We start from the raw sequence: 12,010 nt of genomic DNA, 5'->3' as shown, positions 1-12,010 counted from the left end.
AAACCTGGTGCACGTGTGGTGATCAGAGAGCAACCTGGAGAGATTCTCTCCTCTACCAGGTGTATCCCAGGCAGAGGCAGAGGCAGAGTGAGTTCCAGGACAGCCAGTGCTATACAGAGAAACCTGGTGCACGTGTGGTGATCAGAGAGCAACCTGGAGAGATTCTCTCCTCTACCAGGTGTATCCCAGGAATTGAACTCAGGTTGTCAGCCTTGGCAGCAAGCACCTTTACCCATAGAGACATCTCATCAGCCCCTAATGAGCAATTTTTGAATCATAGACCTCAACCTCAAGCATGCCTAGCATCATGTGGAGAACTCATTAAAGGCTCCACCTCAGTGCTTCAGATTCCACAGGTCTAGGATAGGACTGAGAATCAGTGTTAGAATCTCGTCTTGTTGTTTGTTCTGTTGGTAGTGATGTTTTTTTTCTCCCAAGATAAAAGGTTTTTTTTTCTTTCTTTAGAATTTCTCCTAAAAATCTTTTTTAAAATTCTTCTTTCATATATTATATCCAGACTAGTTTCCCCTCTCCCTTTTTCTTTTTTTCTTTTCTTCTTCTTCTTCTTCTTCTTCTTCTTCTTCTTCTTCTTCTTCTTCTTCTTCTTCTTCTTCTTCTTCTTCTTCTTCTTTTCTCCTCCTCCTCCTCCTCCTCTCCTGACAGGGTCTCACCACACAGTCCCGTCTGTCCTGGAACTCACTATGTAAACCATAATGGCCTCAAACTCACAAAGATTCGCCCACATCTGTCTCCAGAGTGCTGAGTAGGATCAAAGGCATGTGCCACCATGCCTGGCAGAGAATCTGCATTTTCAAGCTCCCTCCTTCCTGACCCCCAGGCACTGGGGCTGCTTCCCCCAGGCACATTCTCCATCTTAAGGCTGTCAGCACAGGGCCAAGAGGATGCTCACCCGGAACCATATCACACTTTGGGGACAACCATTCTAAGGCGTCACCTCGAAGGCCTCTCAGTTGGCTGAGTTTGTAGGTCAGGGAATTAGAAAGCCTCTAATAGAACCTGGAGGCTTCAGCTGGACTGGAGAGAAGGCTCCAGAACCTTTCCCACTCTGAAGGCACAGAGCCATAGGAAGGGTGCACATGCCCCCACCCACCGCTCAAATGACCACCGGTGGGCAGAACACACAAAGGGCCAGAGTACACAGGGTCCCTGGCTGAGAGAGGAAGTTTGATGAGTATGAAGGAGAAGTTTGCAGGTAAGAGGCAGAGGGACGTGACAGCTCAGGGCAGGGGCAAGGGGCAAACCTTAATGACATTAGGCACGTGCAGCTTTGGGGTCTGCAGGCCAAAACAGGCATCGATTCCACAGAAAAGCAGGATGGAGAATACAATGGAGAAGTCAGCCACCAGCGTCCGGACCTGCAGCGAGGACAGCGGGGAGTGAGTGTGGCTCCGGGCTTGCCAGAAGCCTCAGTCCTGAGGTGGCAGGAAAGACAATGGTTAGGGGTTGGGATCAGAAGTCAGCAGGCCTGGGCTCACACTCTGGGCCAGCAACCTTGAGTATGTCTACCATCTTTCCAAGCCTCAGTTTCCTCTTCTGCCAGATGTAGATAATGTTAGCACCCACCTTGAGGGCACAGATGACAGATTAGAGAACTTGGGAGCCTTCTCCAGAGGGGTAGCACTAGCTGAAGGCACACTCTAATAAAAATGGCAGAACCTGGCCACCAGCAGATGGGTGAATTGAACTCAGAAGAAACTTTAGCTCCTCTGAACAGGCTGGCAGATGACTCTACCTCACCTGGACTGAGAGGGGGTCTGCTCTATTTCATGGGGACCCTTAACTATTCTCAGATCTTCAATCTGCTAAAGTGTCTGCTCTCTGCTGTCCAGAGGCTGTTCTACGTCAGGATCTGGACGTCCCTCCCTGCCCTTTTGGAACCAGTGTCCCCCGCTGTCCACTAACCATCCTTTTATGTCTTTCCAGAGAAAGTGATTGGGGTCCTGATGGAGCAATGGGGAATGTCCATATCTGTGCCAACACCTGTTCTCTGTGTGGAAAGGAATCAGCATGGCGCGCTGACATCGGCTTAGCATGGTCACACTGTTCATTCCTTGGAGTTAAACCACCTCCCACCTGCCAGGAGCCCCTTAAGGAGTACAAGCCTGATAACAAGACAAATGAACATTTCAAGTACCTCCAGGAGAGAACAAAGGATAACGAGACACACAGTCATCCCAGGTTCCGGAAAGATGGCTGAGCAGAGGGGCTCACACTGAGTTCTCTGGGTGACTGACTGATCTCTCACCCCCTCTCTCTGTCACCATTGTAGATGAGCCAGAAGGCAGGCAGCAGGATTCTGGGTTTGGACCCGGTTTGCTGAGCCATCTAGCTGGCCTCCATGGTCTGCATTACTAAGTGTAAGGCCTACCTCTGGATCGGGGCTTGGGTTCACTTACACCATCCTCCCTGCCCTCCCCTCAGTCCAAACCCTGGGAGTTATTTCTCAGTTCCTTCCAGGAACTGGCTCTGCTGTTTGTGGCACATTGCTGCTCCCAGGGCCTTTTATACCATCACAGCAGGGGGCATTACTGCCCTGTCCTGGACACCTTTCCTCTCCTTCTCTGTGCCCTCCTCTGACACTTCCACTTGGATCCCTAGTGTCAAGTGAATTCTTTGTGTTAAAAAAATTAACTTTTAACTATGTGTGTGCGCAGGGTGGTGGGTTTGTGCTTGTGAGTGCAGTGTTCATGGAGGCGGGTGTGTGTGTGTGTGTGTGTGTGTGTGTGTGTGTGTGTGTGTGTGAGAACCCCTGGAGTTGGAGCTACAGGCAGTAGTGAGCTGCCAGAGGTGTATACTGGGGATTGAACTCAGGGCCTTGTAAGAATAATACATGATTTAGCCATCTCTTAAACATCTCTTAAACATTTAGCCATCTCTTATATATATATACATATATATATGTATATATATGTATATATATATGTACACACATACATGCATACATACACATATACATATATATTACATATAATATTTAATATATTATATATAAAGATATCTACATAACTCTGGCTGTCCTAGAACTCATGTGTAGACCAGGCTGTCCTGAAACTCACATAGATGTACCTGCCACTGCCTCCTAAGTGCCAGGATTAAAATTGTGTGCCACCATGCCTGGCTCCATTTCAATTCTAAAAGGTTAAATACATAAATATTGGTCATAGCACAATCAAGACACAGGGCAGGTATATACTTGGTTTCTTATAATCTTCTCAGCATCTAAATCAAAGAATTATTAAGTTAAACAATATGAATTTGACATTTTGCCAAATATAGGCGATTTCACAAGGTCTAACCTAATACAAAGATGGGTATAATACCTTAAAATGTATGTAAAACTGGTTACTTTCATTTTTTTTCCTCTTGGAATCAACTCTCTTCTGACAATGTTTGTCCATGTGTGGGATTTCTTTGGTGTGTACCCAGGGTGTGCGCGTGTGGACATGATGGTTTGAAGATGTCGTCATCGTCAGCTTCATCTCAGGAGCAGAGCATTCTGAACCACTTGGTTGACTCCTGACCAGCACTTTGAACCTCTACTTCCTGGTGTTCAGCTCTGCATTCACCAACCTCATGAATGCTAATCTGTGCAGCCTCAGATGCAACAGAACAGCCCTTTCTTAGAAAGAAAGAAAGAAAGAAAGAAAGAAAGAAAGAAAGAAAGAAAGAAAGAAAGGAAGGAAGGAAGGAAGGAAGGAAAGTGTGTATGTGTGTGTGTTCACGTGTGTGGAGGTTGGAGGACAGCTTGTGGGAGAGGGTTCTCCTTGTACCATGTGAATCCCAGGGATGGAGCCCTGTCTTGGTGGCAAGCACCTTTACCTGCTAAACCATCTCACTGGTTCCTAACTTTGGTGAAATTAAACTCAACTTCAGCTAAAGATGTGAAGGCAACAATGACGCTACTGAAAAAAGACAAAGAATTTTGTCTGCAAGACTGAGATACTTATCAGAAAGTGTAGAATTGAAGACTGCAGCTTTGGCATATAAATAAAGCCAGTGAAATGAAAGAAAAAAATCCAGAAGGGCCACTGTCATGTGGGAACGTGTGAGACACAGCAAAGATGCTTTGCAAGACAGAAGAGAAAACAGTGGTTTTAAAAAACAACAACAACAAACTAGGACAATGGCTATTTATACAAAACCACAAAGGACTATTATCTCCCATTGCATACCAGAATCGCTTACAATGGATTGCAGAGCAAACCAGAAAGGCAAACCAGCAGGCTTTCAGAGTGCAGCATGGGAGATTGCTGTATTTTTTGCATGGGAAATTCTGCTGTGTTTTACTACACTAAAACAGAGAATTCTGTAATCAACAGATTCCACTGGAAAAGCCAAGAGTGGGCAAGGCTGGAGAGAAGGCTCGACGGCTGAGAGCACTGGCTGCTCTCGAAAGGTATGGACCCCAGCACCTACCTATACAGTGGCTCACAGCCATCTGTAACTCCAGGTCCAGCGGATCTGACTGACGCCCTTTTCTGGCTTCTTTGGACACTACTGCATGCATGTGGTGAGCACACATACATACAGACAACACATTTGTACACATGAAATAAAACAAGTGAGTTTCAAAAACAATAAGGAAAGTTAAAAGGGGCCTGGCAAGAAGGTTCAGTAGTCAAGCCTGAAGACCTGAATCCTATCCCCAGTACCCCACACCATGGAAGGAGAGAGTTGACCTCTGGCGTCATGCATAAACCACAGTACGCCTACGCACACACAAAAATAAATAAAACGCAATAGTAAATTTTAAAAGAAAAATCGAAAGACAACTTAATAGAATGGAAGCAGATATTTACAACACATAAATCACACAAAAAAGAGAGTACACGTCACACAGAAATAAAATTCAATAGAAAACATGTGATAGATTGAAAGAGAACATTTTCAAGAACAAAGTCAGTTAGGCTATATGGTCAATAAACACAGGATGAAAGTCAGGCAGTGGTGGCGCATGCCTTTAATCCCAGCACTTGGGAGGCAGAGGCAAGCAGATTTCTGAGTTCGAGGCTAGCCTGGTCTACAGAGTGAGTTCCAGGATATCCAGGGCTACACAGAGAGACCCTGTCTTGAAAAACAAAACAAAACTAAAACTAATAATGATAATGATAATAATAATAATAATAATAATAAAGAAACACAGGATGAGGGGAACAAAAGAATTAGAAACTCAAGGTGCTTAGAAACAAAAGGTCAAGAGTGTTGTCAAGGGAACGTGGGTCTTTCTGCCTCCAAAGTCTGGCTTGTGCGATTGTTCGTTGTTGCTTTGATTTTCAGTACTGGAGATTAAACCCAGGGTCTCCTCAATGCTGGACAAGCAGGCTCTAAGCCTAATCTTATTCTTAAACATTTATTTCTTTTATTTGCATGCATGTCTGTGTAAATGAATATCATGCATGTGCAGGTGCCTCTCCTGGCCACTAGAGGGCATCATGCCTCCCCAAGTTGGCAGAGCATTGTGAATCACCCAATGTGGGTGCTGGGAGCCAAACTCTGGAAGAGTAGCAAATACTCTTAACTGTTGAGCCATCTTTGTAGCCCCTTTGTTTTCTTTCGAAAACAGGATGACTTTGAATTTGTGATCCTTCTGCCTCAGTCTCTATGGAGCTGGGATTACAGGCCTGGGCCACTGGGCTGGGCAAAGTCTGTGCTCTTTAATTTGTAAAACTCCTTCAGCCCAGTGCTTTCTTGATGTCCATTCTTTCAGAAAACAGAGCCCCCTGGAGGGACTAAGATGCAGTGTTCCTTCCCCCCACCAAAAAAATTAGTGTGTGAGCGTGCTCCCCCCCCCGCCCCCCCAACACACGCAGGTACCAAATAAATTGTGGGAACAGGCTTTCTCTTTTCATCATGTGGGCCTTGGGGATATAACTCAGACCATCAGCCTTGGCAGCAAGCATGGTTGCCCACAGAGCCATCTCACTGTGCTGAGCCTGCCTCAAGAACACTCTGGATGCAGATCCTGAGTAAGTACCCGCAGGAGATACTTACCTTGGTGGGAAAATAGCGGCTGAACTTGAATTTCTTCAGAGTCAAGGTCATGGAGTAAGTCCCAAAGAAAAGGATGAAGGACATGAGCGCCAGGTCTGGGACAAATTGGCAGGAGCTGCCAAGCAGGCGCCCGCCGTAGCTCAGGCACTCCTTCTTGCTCAGCAGGGACCAGTCCAGCGCTGTGAGGTTAAGGGGGGTGTACTTGGAGACCAAGCACAGAAGAAAGGGGGTCAGGACCCTCCTGTTAGGCAGTGTGTCCTTCTTCCTGTGACCCAGGTAACCACACCACCTCCACACCTTCAGGGTCTCTAGCTCTCCTGTCCAATATCAGACATGTTCTTGGGGGCAGGCTGTCCAGAGAATGATAAGCAGGCAGCTCCCTAGAAAGATTAGGGACTGACAAGTGTTTCTCTGGAGTGTTCTGGGATCTGTGGCTTAGCGGGCAGGGGGGAGATGGTTTTTCCCTCTGTAGGTCTGTCTCCTATCCCTATCCTTCCCAGAGACACTAGTGTGGCTGTTCCTTTCCCCATGACACACCCTCATTAACTTCTTCTTGCGTCACTTCAACTCTCAGCGCCCCAAATGCTCAAATTCAGGCTGTGGGCTTCACATGTGTGAAATTAAGCAGTTACAGATTAAAAAAAAAATTGCACTTGTGTTAAACATGAAGACTCCTCCCATTATTCTCGAAATACATTCTATAGCAGCCATTTACACATCATATATAGTGTATTCTGCACTGTGGATAATAAGATGATTTAAAGAATGTAAAGTATGGCAGCAGGTTAGTTCAAATGCAACATTTTGTAAAACAGGATTTGAGCATCCATGGGTTTAAGTATTCTAGTGGACATTGGACCCACTCCTTTGTGGATATCAAAGGATGACTGCATTTATATATTTCCAACAGTCATAAAAGGAGAAAGGAAAGGAGAATAATTTATGATAAAATTTAATTCATACTTTTGGCTATTTTAATTATGTATCAATGCGGGTAACATTGTTTGTACTGTGCATGTGGGTGCCTGAAAAGGCCAGAAGATGGCGCCAGATCCCCATAGCGCTCTTGTGAGCCACCTACTATGAATCCTGGGAACTGAACTCTGGTCCTTTGAAAAACCAGTTCAGTGCTCCTAATTGCTGAGTCATCCCTCCAGTCCCAAATATATACTTTTAAAAGTTAGTGTGCTCATGTTTAGAAATAGCTACTTGGTGAAGCAAACAGATGTTTGCAGTAATTAAAGTTTTTGGGTTACTGACCCAGTGACCCATGCCTGCATATTTGTGCTCCTTTACAATGTGCCACTGATACATCTGCCCTCAACACGGAAGTTTGTTTTCCTACTCCTCTGAGAGTGGGCTAGTTGTGTGTGGGAGCAATATGGTGGTTACTTTAAACTGCCAAGTTGATTCAATCTAGAATCACCTGGGAGGAACTGTATACATGAGGTTGACCTGTGACTATGTCTGTAGAGGATTGCTTTGACTGTGTTAATTGATGTGGGAAGACCCAGTCCATCATAAGTGGCACCATTCCCTAGGCAGTGCATCCTGGACTGTGTAAGAGTGGAGACAGCCAGCTAACCAGTAGAGCATGCTTGCATCCACTCCCTCTTCATTCCTGACTGGATGGACACAACTCACTGCTTCAAGTTCTTGTCGCCTTGCCTTCTCTGCAGTGATGAACTGTAGCCTAGGATTGGGAGCTGAATAAACCCTTTCTCCCTTAAAACTGTTTTCCTTTGACAGGGTGCTTTATCACGTGAATGTAAGGACTGAAAAGCCAATGTAAAGACAGACCAAAGCATCCCAGCTGGTCCATTGGAGCCCAGATCCCAGCACATAGCCCCTTACATATAACAGGCACTGGCAGGGCTGGAGAGATGGCTCAGTGGTTAAGAGCACCTACTGCTCTTCTGAGGGTCCTGAGTTCAAATCCCAGCAACTACATGGTGGCTCACAACCATTCATAATGAGATCTGACACCCTCTTCTGGTGCATCTGAAGACAGCTACAGTGTACTTAGATATAATAATAAATAAATCTTAAAAAAAAAAAAAAACAGGCACTGGCAGGTAGGCACTGCCCCAGTCTGCTCTTCTCAAGGTCTTATATGTGAATATTTTTGGCTAATAATCCGTTGAGGTAGATATGAACTGAGCCATTGGTTGCCTGTGGAAGGGAATTTGAGCAACCTTAAGGTCACTCACAGCTTACAAAGCTGCCCCACGGCTACATGCTCCCCTTTATCTGGATTATAATTTTGCATCCTTCCATCTACTTAGGCTGGGAGAGGCCTACAGCCCACACTTCCTTCCCATTTTTCAGGAAGGCAGGGCAGCTAGGGTCCCTGGAGGCTATTAAGCCAAAAGGCTGGTCAAATTCATTGAGCAGGGGGAGCCTGATAAACCTTGGGTGCTGGGAGTGCACTGTTGGATGGGGACTGGGGGTTCCCAGGCAGACCTGTGTATGTGTGTACCTCTGTTTGTTACTGGCCTCCCCTGGGAATGCACATGCTATCGTTCTGCATAGAGAAGGCACGCACTGATGATGCTGTAGAATAGGATGCTTTCGGTTACAAACTAAAAACATCGTTCTCAGAACCCATGTGCTCCTGGGACTCACCTCCCAACCCCTTCCTGACTCCCCACCATAAACAAAAGCACATGATCAGTCTGCCCTGGAAGGAAGAGGCTTACCAGAGACGTGTTGGTGTTTGGTGCCAGTGGGGCTGAGGCATTGACCGTGGTTGTGTTCACTGGAGAAGACACAGAAGATGGGGTGGGATCAGTGGTTCCCATTTGCTTAGCCTGCAGCCTCTAAGCGCCCCGGCCCTTTCCCGCCTCCCTCCGAACTCTCCTACTGCCTTCAGCTTCCCGCTCTGCTCCCACACGGGAGGGTGTTGGACACGTGACTCACACGAAGCAGCTGAGCCTGCGCAGAAGAGCTCATCCTGAGGCTCAACAGCTACCTCTATCAACGCAAATGAGCACCCTGGTGCTGAGACAGTGAGGAGTATGCGCTGAGTCCCTACTGGGTGCTAGTGTTCCAAAGAGCTAATTCCATGTCGTGTATTACGCCAAACCCTGACAAAAATATTCATTTGTTCAGTTCCTAAAATCTCCATGATGCATCCCCATTTTACAGATTTAACTGAGGTTACCTAAGGTTTCAGAGCTTATGCTTGGAGCCATGATCCCAGCCCAGGCTGCCGATAAGACTTGGAAGCCCAGTTTTGGTCTATGAACCCTTCTCTCTTACCGCCTCCGTCTGAAGGAGAATCAGAAGCTCAGAAGAGCTGCTTGCTGACAGCTGTTCACCTCAGTGTCCCTAAATGTAACTGGAATATCTAAACACAGGGCCAGGCTCCCCAGGCGATAAGGCCACTCATCAGAAACCCGGCTTTGGAAGAGCATGAGTGCCTACTCTCCTCCTCTGGACTGCATGGGTGGGGGAAGACTGCCTTCTTTCCTCCTCCTCCTCCTCCAAGTAGCTCCTCTGTGGCCGGTTTGGGGGCTGGTGCTATAGTCTGAAGTGTTGTAGAAGCTCCATTGGCCCCTGCTGGCTGTCTACCTTTGAATGGACACCCAACAAATAGAACCTAACCCTGGGTGTTCGCCCAGCCTCCAGCAAGCTGTCCACGGGGCGAGATATGATCATAGAGGTCAGTCAGTTCTGGGCCAAGTGGATCAGTGTCAACCCAGGGCAGAGCAGTCCCAAGGGCATTACATCCCCAAAATCACCCTGAAGAAAGCCTCACTTAGCCTAGGAATCTATTGCCTCTCCTCACAAGAAAACATGATGCCCCTTCAACATTATGGACAGATAAGCCAGGCAAGAAGCCCCACGGAGGGCTGCCCTCTCCACCGCACAAGAGCACCCCAGCACCCAGTGTTTTCAGGCCAGACATCTTGACAGCTCCTACTTGGGTTTATCAATTCTTTTATAGCAAGAACTGAAATACTAAAGGAGATGGAAAAAATTACAGTATGGAAAAGTCCAGAAAGGGTCCAAGTATCAAATACTGTACAATTCTAGTATACGCAGAGTGGTACTCACTTAAAGTTGAGAGCGGCCAAATCAGCATTTGCAGCATCCATAAACAGAATACAAATCAGTTACCGCGGAAACAAAATTAAATAGAAAAGGAGAGTGTCCCTAGCAAGCTTGAATGGGAAAGAGTGTGAGTGAAGGATGCTGTGTTACCATTGGACTATGCTGTGTGTTAAAGTTAGGGAAACAGAGCAGGTAGTCGGAAGGTGACTCATGAACTGGGAAGAGAACTCCTCTAGTTCCCTGCTGCCCTAGACTGCTGAACATCTAGACCTTTGCCGTCTCCAAATCAGAGGGAGCCAGCCTTGACACCAGCACATTTATTCTCTATGGAGAAATCTTGCTGGGGTCAGTAGCTAATCACGGCTCGGTAAAGCAAAATTTGTCTAACTCGGGGAGGGAGGGCAACAGAAGTCCTTGAAAGGCTTGTTCGTACACAGTAGTTGTAGTCTGTCTAACCCTGAGTTTCTAGATTCCTCCTGTCTGGTGTTGGAGCCTGATAAGTTCCCAGTTGGTGTTGATGCTGCCAGGTTTGGGACCACACTCTAAGAGCCATGAAAATGGCTCAAGAGAATCAGGCAGCAGGCGAGAGCTACAGGAAGCAGTCCAGAGCCGGCAGCCTCATTTTGCCATTTGAAGCTCGCTGTATATGCTCCTACAGCGCCCATCTGTAGGGCATCCTTAGGTGAACAGATGGTTCACAGAATAGCCAAAGCTCCTCATAGGACCCCAGAATTTGGTCTCTTTTTAAATAGAGATAAAGAGGTATGTTTCTAGAAAGCAGGTCTGTGGCAGGGTTGGGCCCAGTGCTTGGACTGGGAGTCTGAGAAGCATATGTAGTGAAAGACAAGCTTCATCTAAGGCAAGATTTGCCCTCGAGAAGACTCACAAGCGCCTGTGGTGAGACCTCTTTAGAGCTCTAGGCAAGGACCTGGGCAAAGGGTAAGTTTCACCTCTAAGTTCAAGAGAGCAACTCAAAGCTAATGCTAAAAGAAAGAAGAGAGAGAAAAGTTAAGCTTAGACTTCTTTACAAAAATCAGAGTCACAAGTGGAGTGTGACCAGCACTGTCCTCTTGTGGGAATGGCATCTGATCAACGTCACAGGCTAAAGCAGGACCCCACCCTTGCAATGTGGAGTATTGGCTGACAGGATCAACTTTTGTTTGTTTGTTTTGTTTGTTTTTCAAGACAGGGTTTCTCTGTGTAGCCTTGCATCTCCTGGAACTCACTCTGTAGACCAGGCTGGCTTCAGACTCACCGAGATCTGCCTGCCTCTGCTTCCTGATGCTGGGATTTAAGGCATATGCCCCTATCACTCAGGAAAGGTCATTATTTTTAAGGCAAGGTCTTAGTACATAGCCTTGGCTTGTCTGAAACTCACTATAGGCCAGGCTGGCCTTGAACTCAAAAAGATCCACTTTCCTCTGCTTCTCAAGTGCTGGGATTAGAAGCATCTGCCTGTACACTTGGCATCATCATCATCATCATCACCACCACCACCATTAAGCTAAGGGATCGAACAATCTAATATTTGTTCATTTTCCTACTTATTTGAGAACCTTGCAAGAATCTCTGATGAGCACTGGTTCCCATCTGACAGGGAACTGAGGTTTAGTGTGGTCTTGGGTGGCCTCTGGACCTCAGCTTGCTTCCTGTCAGGTCAGTGCTTGGATGTATGTGGTTAGGTCTCCCACCCTGATCTGCATTCCCTTGGTCCTCCAGGTCCATTCCACTGACAGCTCTTAGGGGCATGGTTATGGCTCTAATGGAGGCCTGAAGACCCAACTCTGAGGAGGCCTTCCCTTTGCATGTGAGGATTTCTTCTGTGAGAAAGCCACACATATGAGTGGCACTGAGAATTTGCTATCCTGTTGGCCAGATGTTTGCTCAGCCCACTCAGTGCTGGGTCTTTTTTTTTTTTTTTTTTTTTTTTTTTTTTTTTTTT

The 12,010-nt window shown here is 46.6% G+C and overlaps 1 protein-coding gene across 1 annotated transcript in view; it reads right to left on the bottom strand.

Moving 5' to 3' along the window:
• Nucleotides 1-12,010, bottom strand: part of Slc4a5 (solute carrier family 4 member 5) — a 76,461-nt gene that overhangs the window by 17,004 nt on the left and 47,447 nt on the right. The window contains exons 15-17 of the mRNA XM_021164247.1: nt 8,712-8,770; nt 6,013-6,213; nt 1,263-1,376 (exon numbers count right to left, since the gene is read on the bottom strand). Of these exons, the coding sequence (XP_021019906.1) occupies nt 1,263-1,376; nt 6,013-6,213; nt 8,712-8,770 (374 nt within the window). The remainder of the gene's footprint in view (nt 1-1,262; nt 1,377-6,012; nt 6,214-8,711; nt 8,771-12,010) is intronic.

The sequence above is a fragment of the Mus caroli genome, chromosome 6, assembly GCF_900094665.2.
Source record: "Mus caroli chromosome 6, CAROLI_EIJ_v1.1, whole genome shotgun sequence".
Classification (NCBI taxonomy): Eukaryota; Metazoa; Chordata; class Mammalia; order Rodentia; family Muridae; genus Mus; species Mus caroli.
This window is presented reverse-complemented; position numbering and strand designations above follow the sequence as displayed.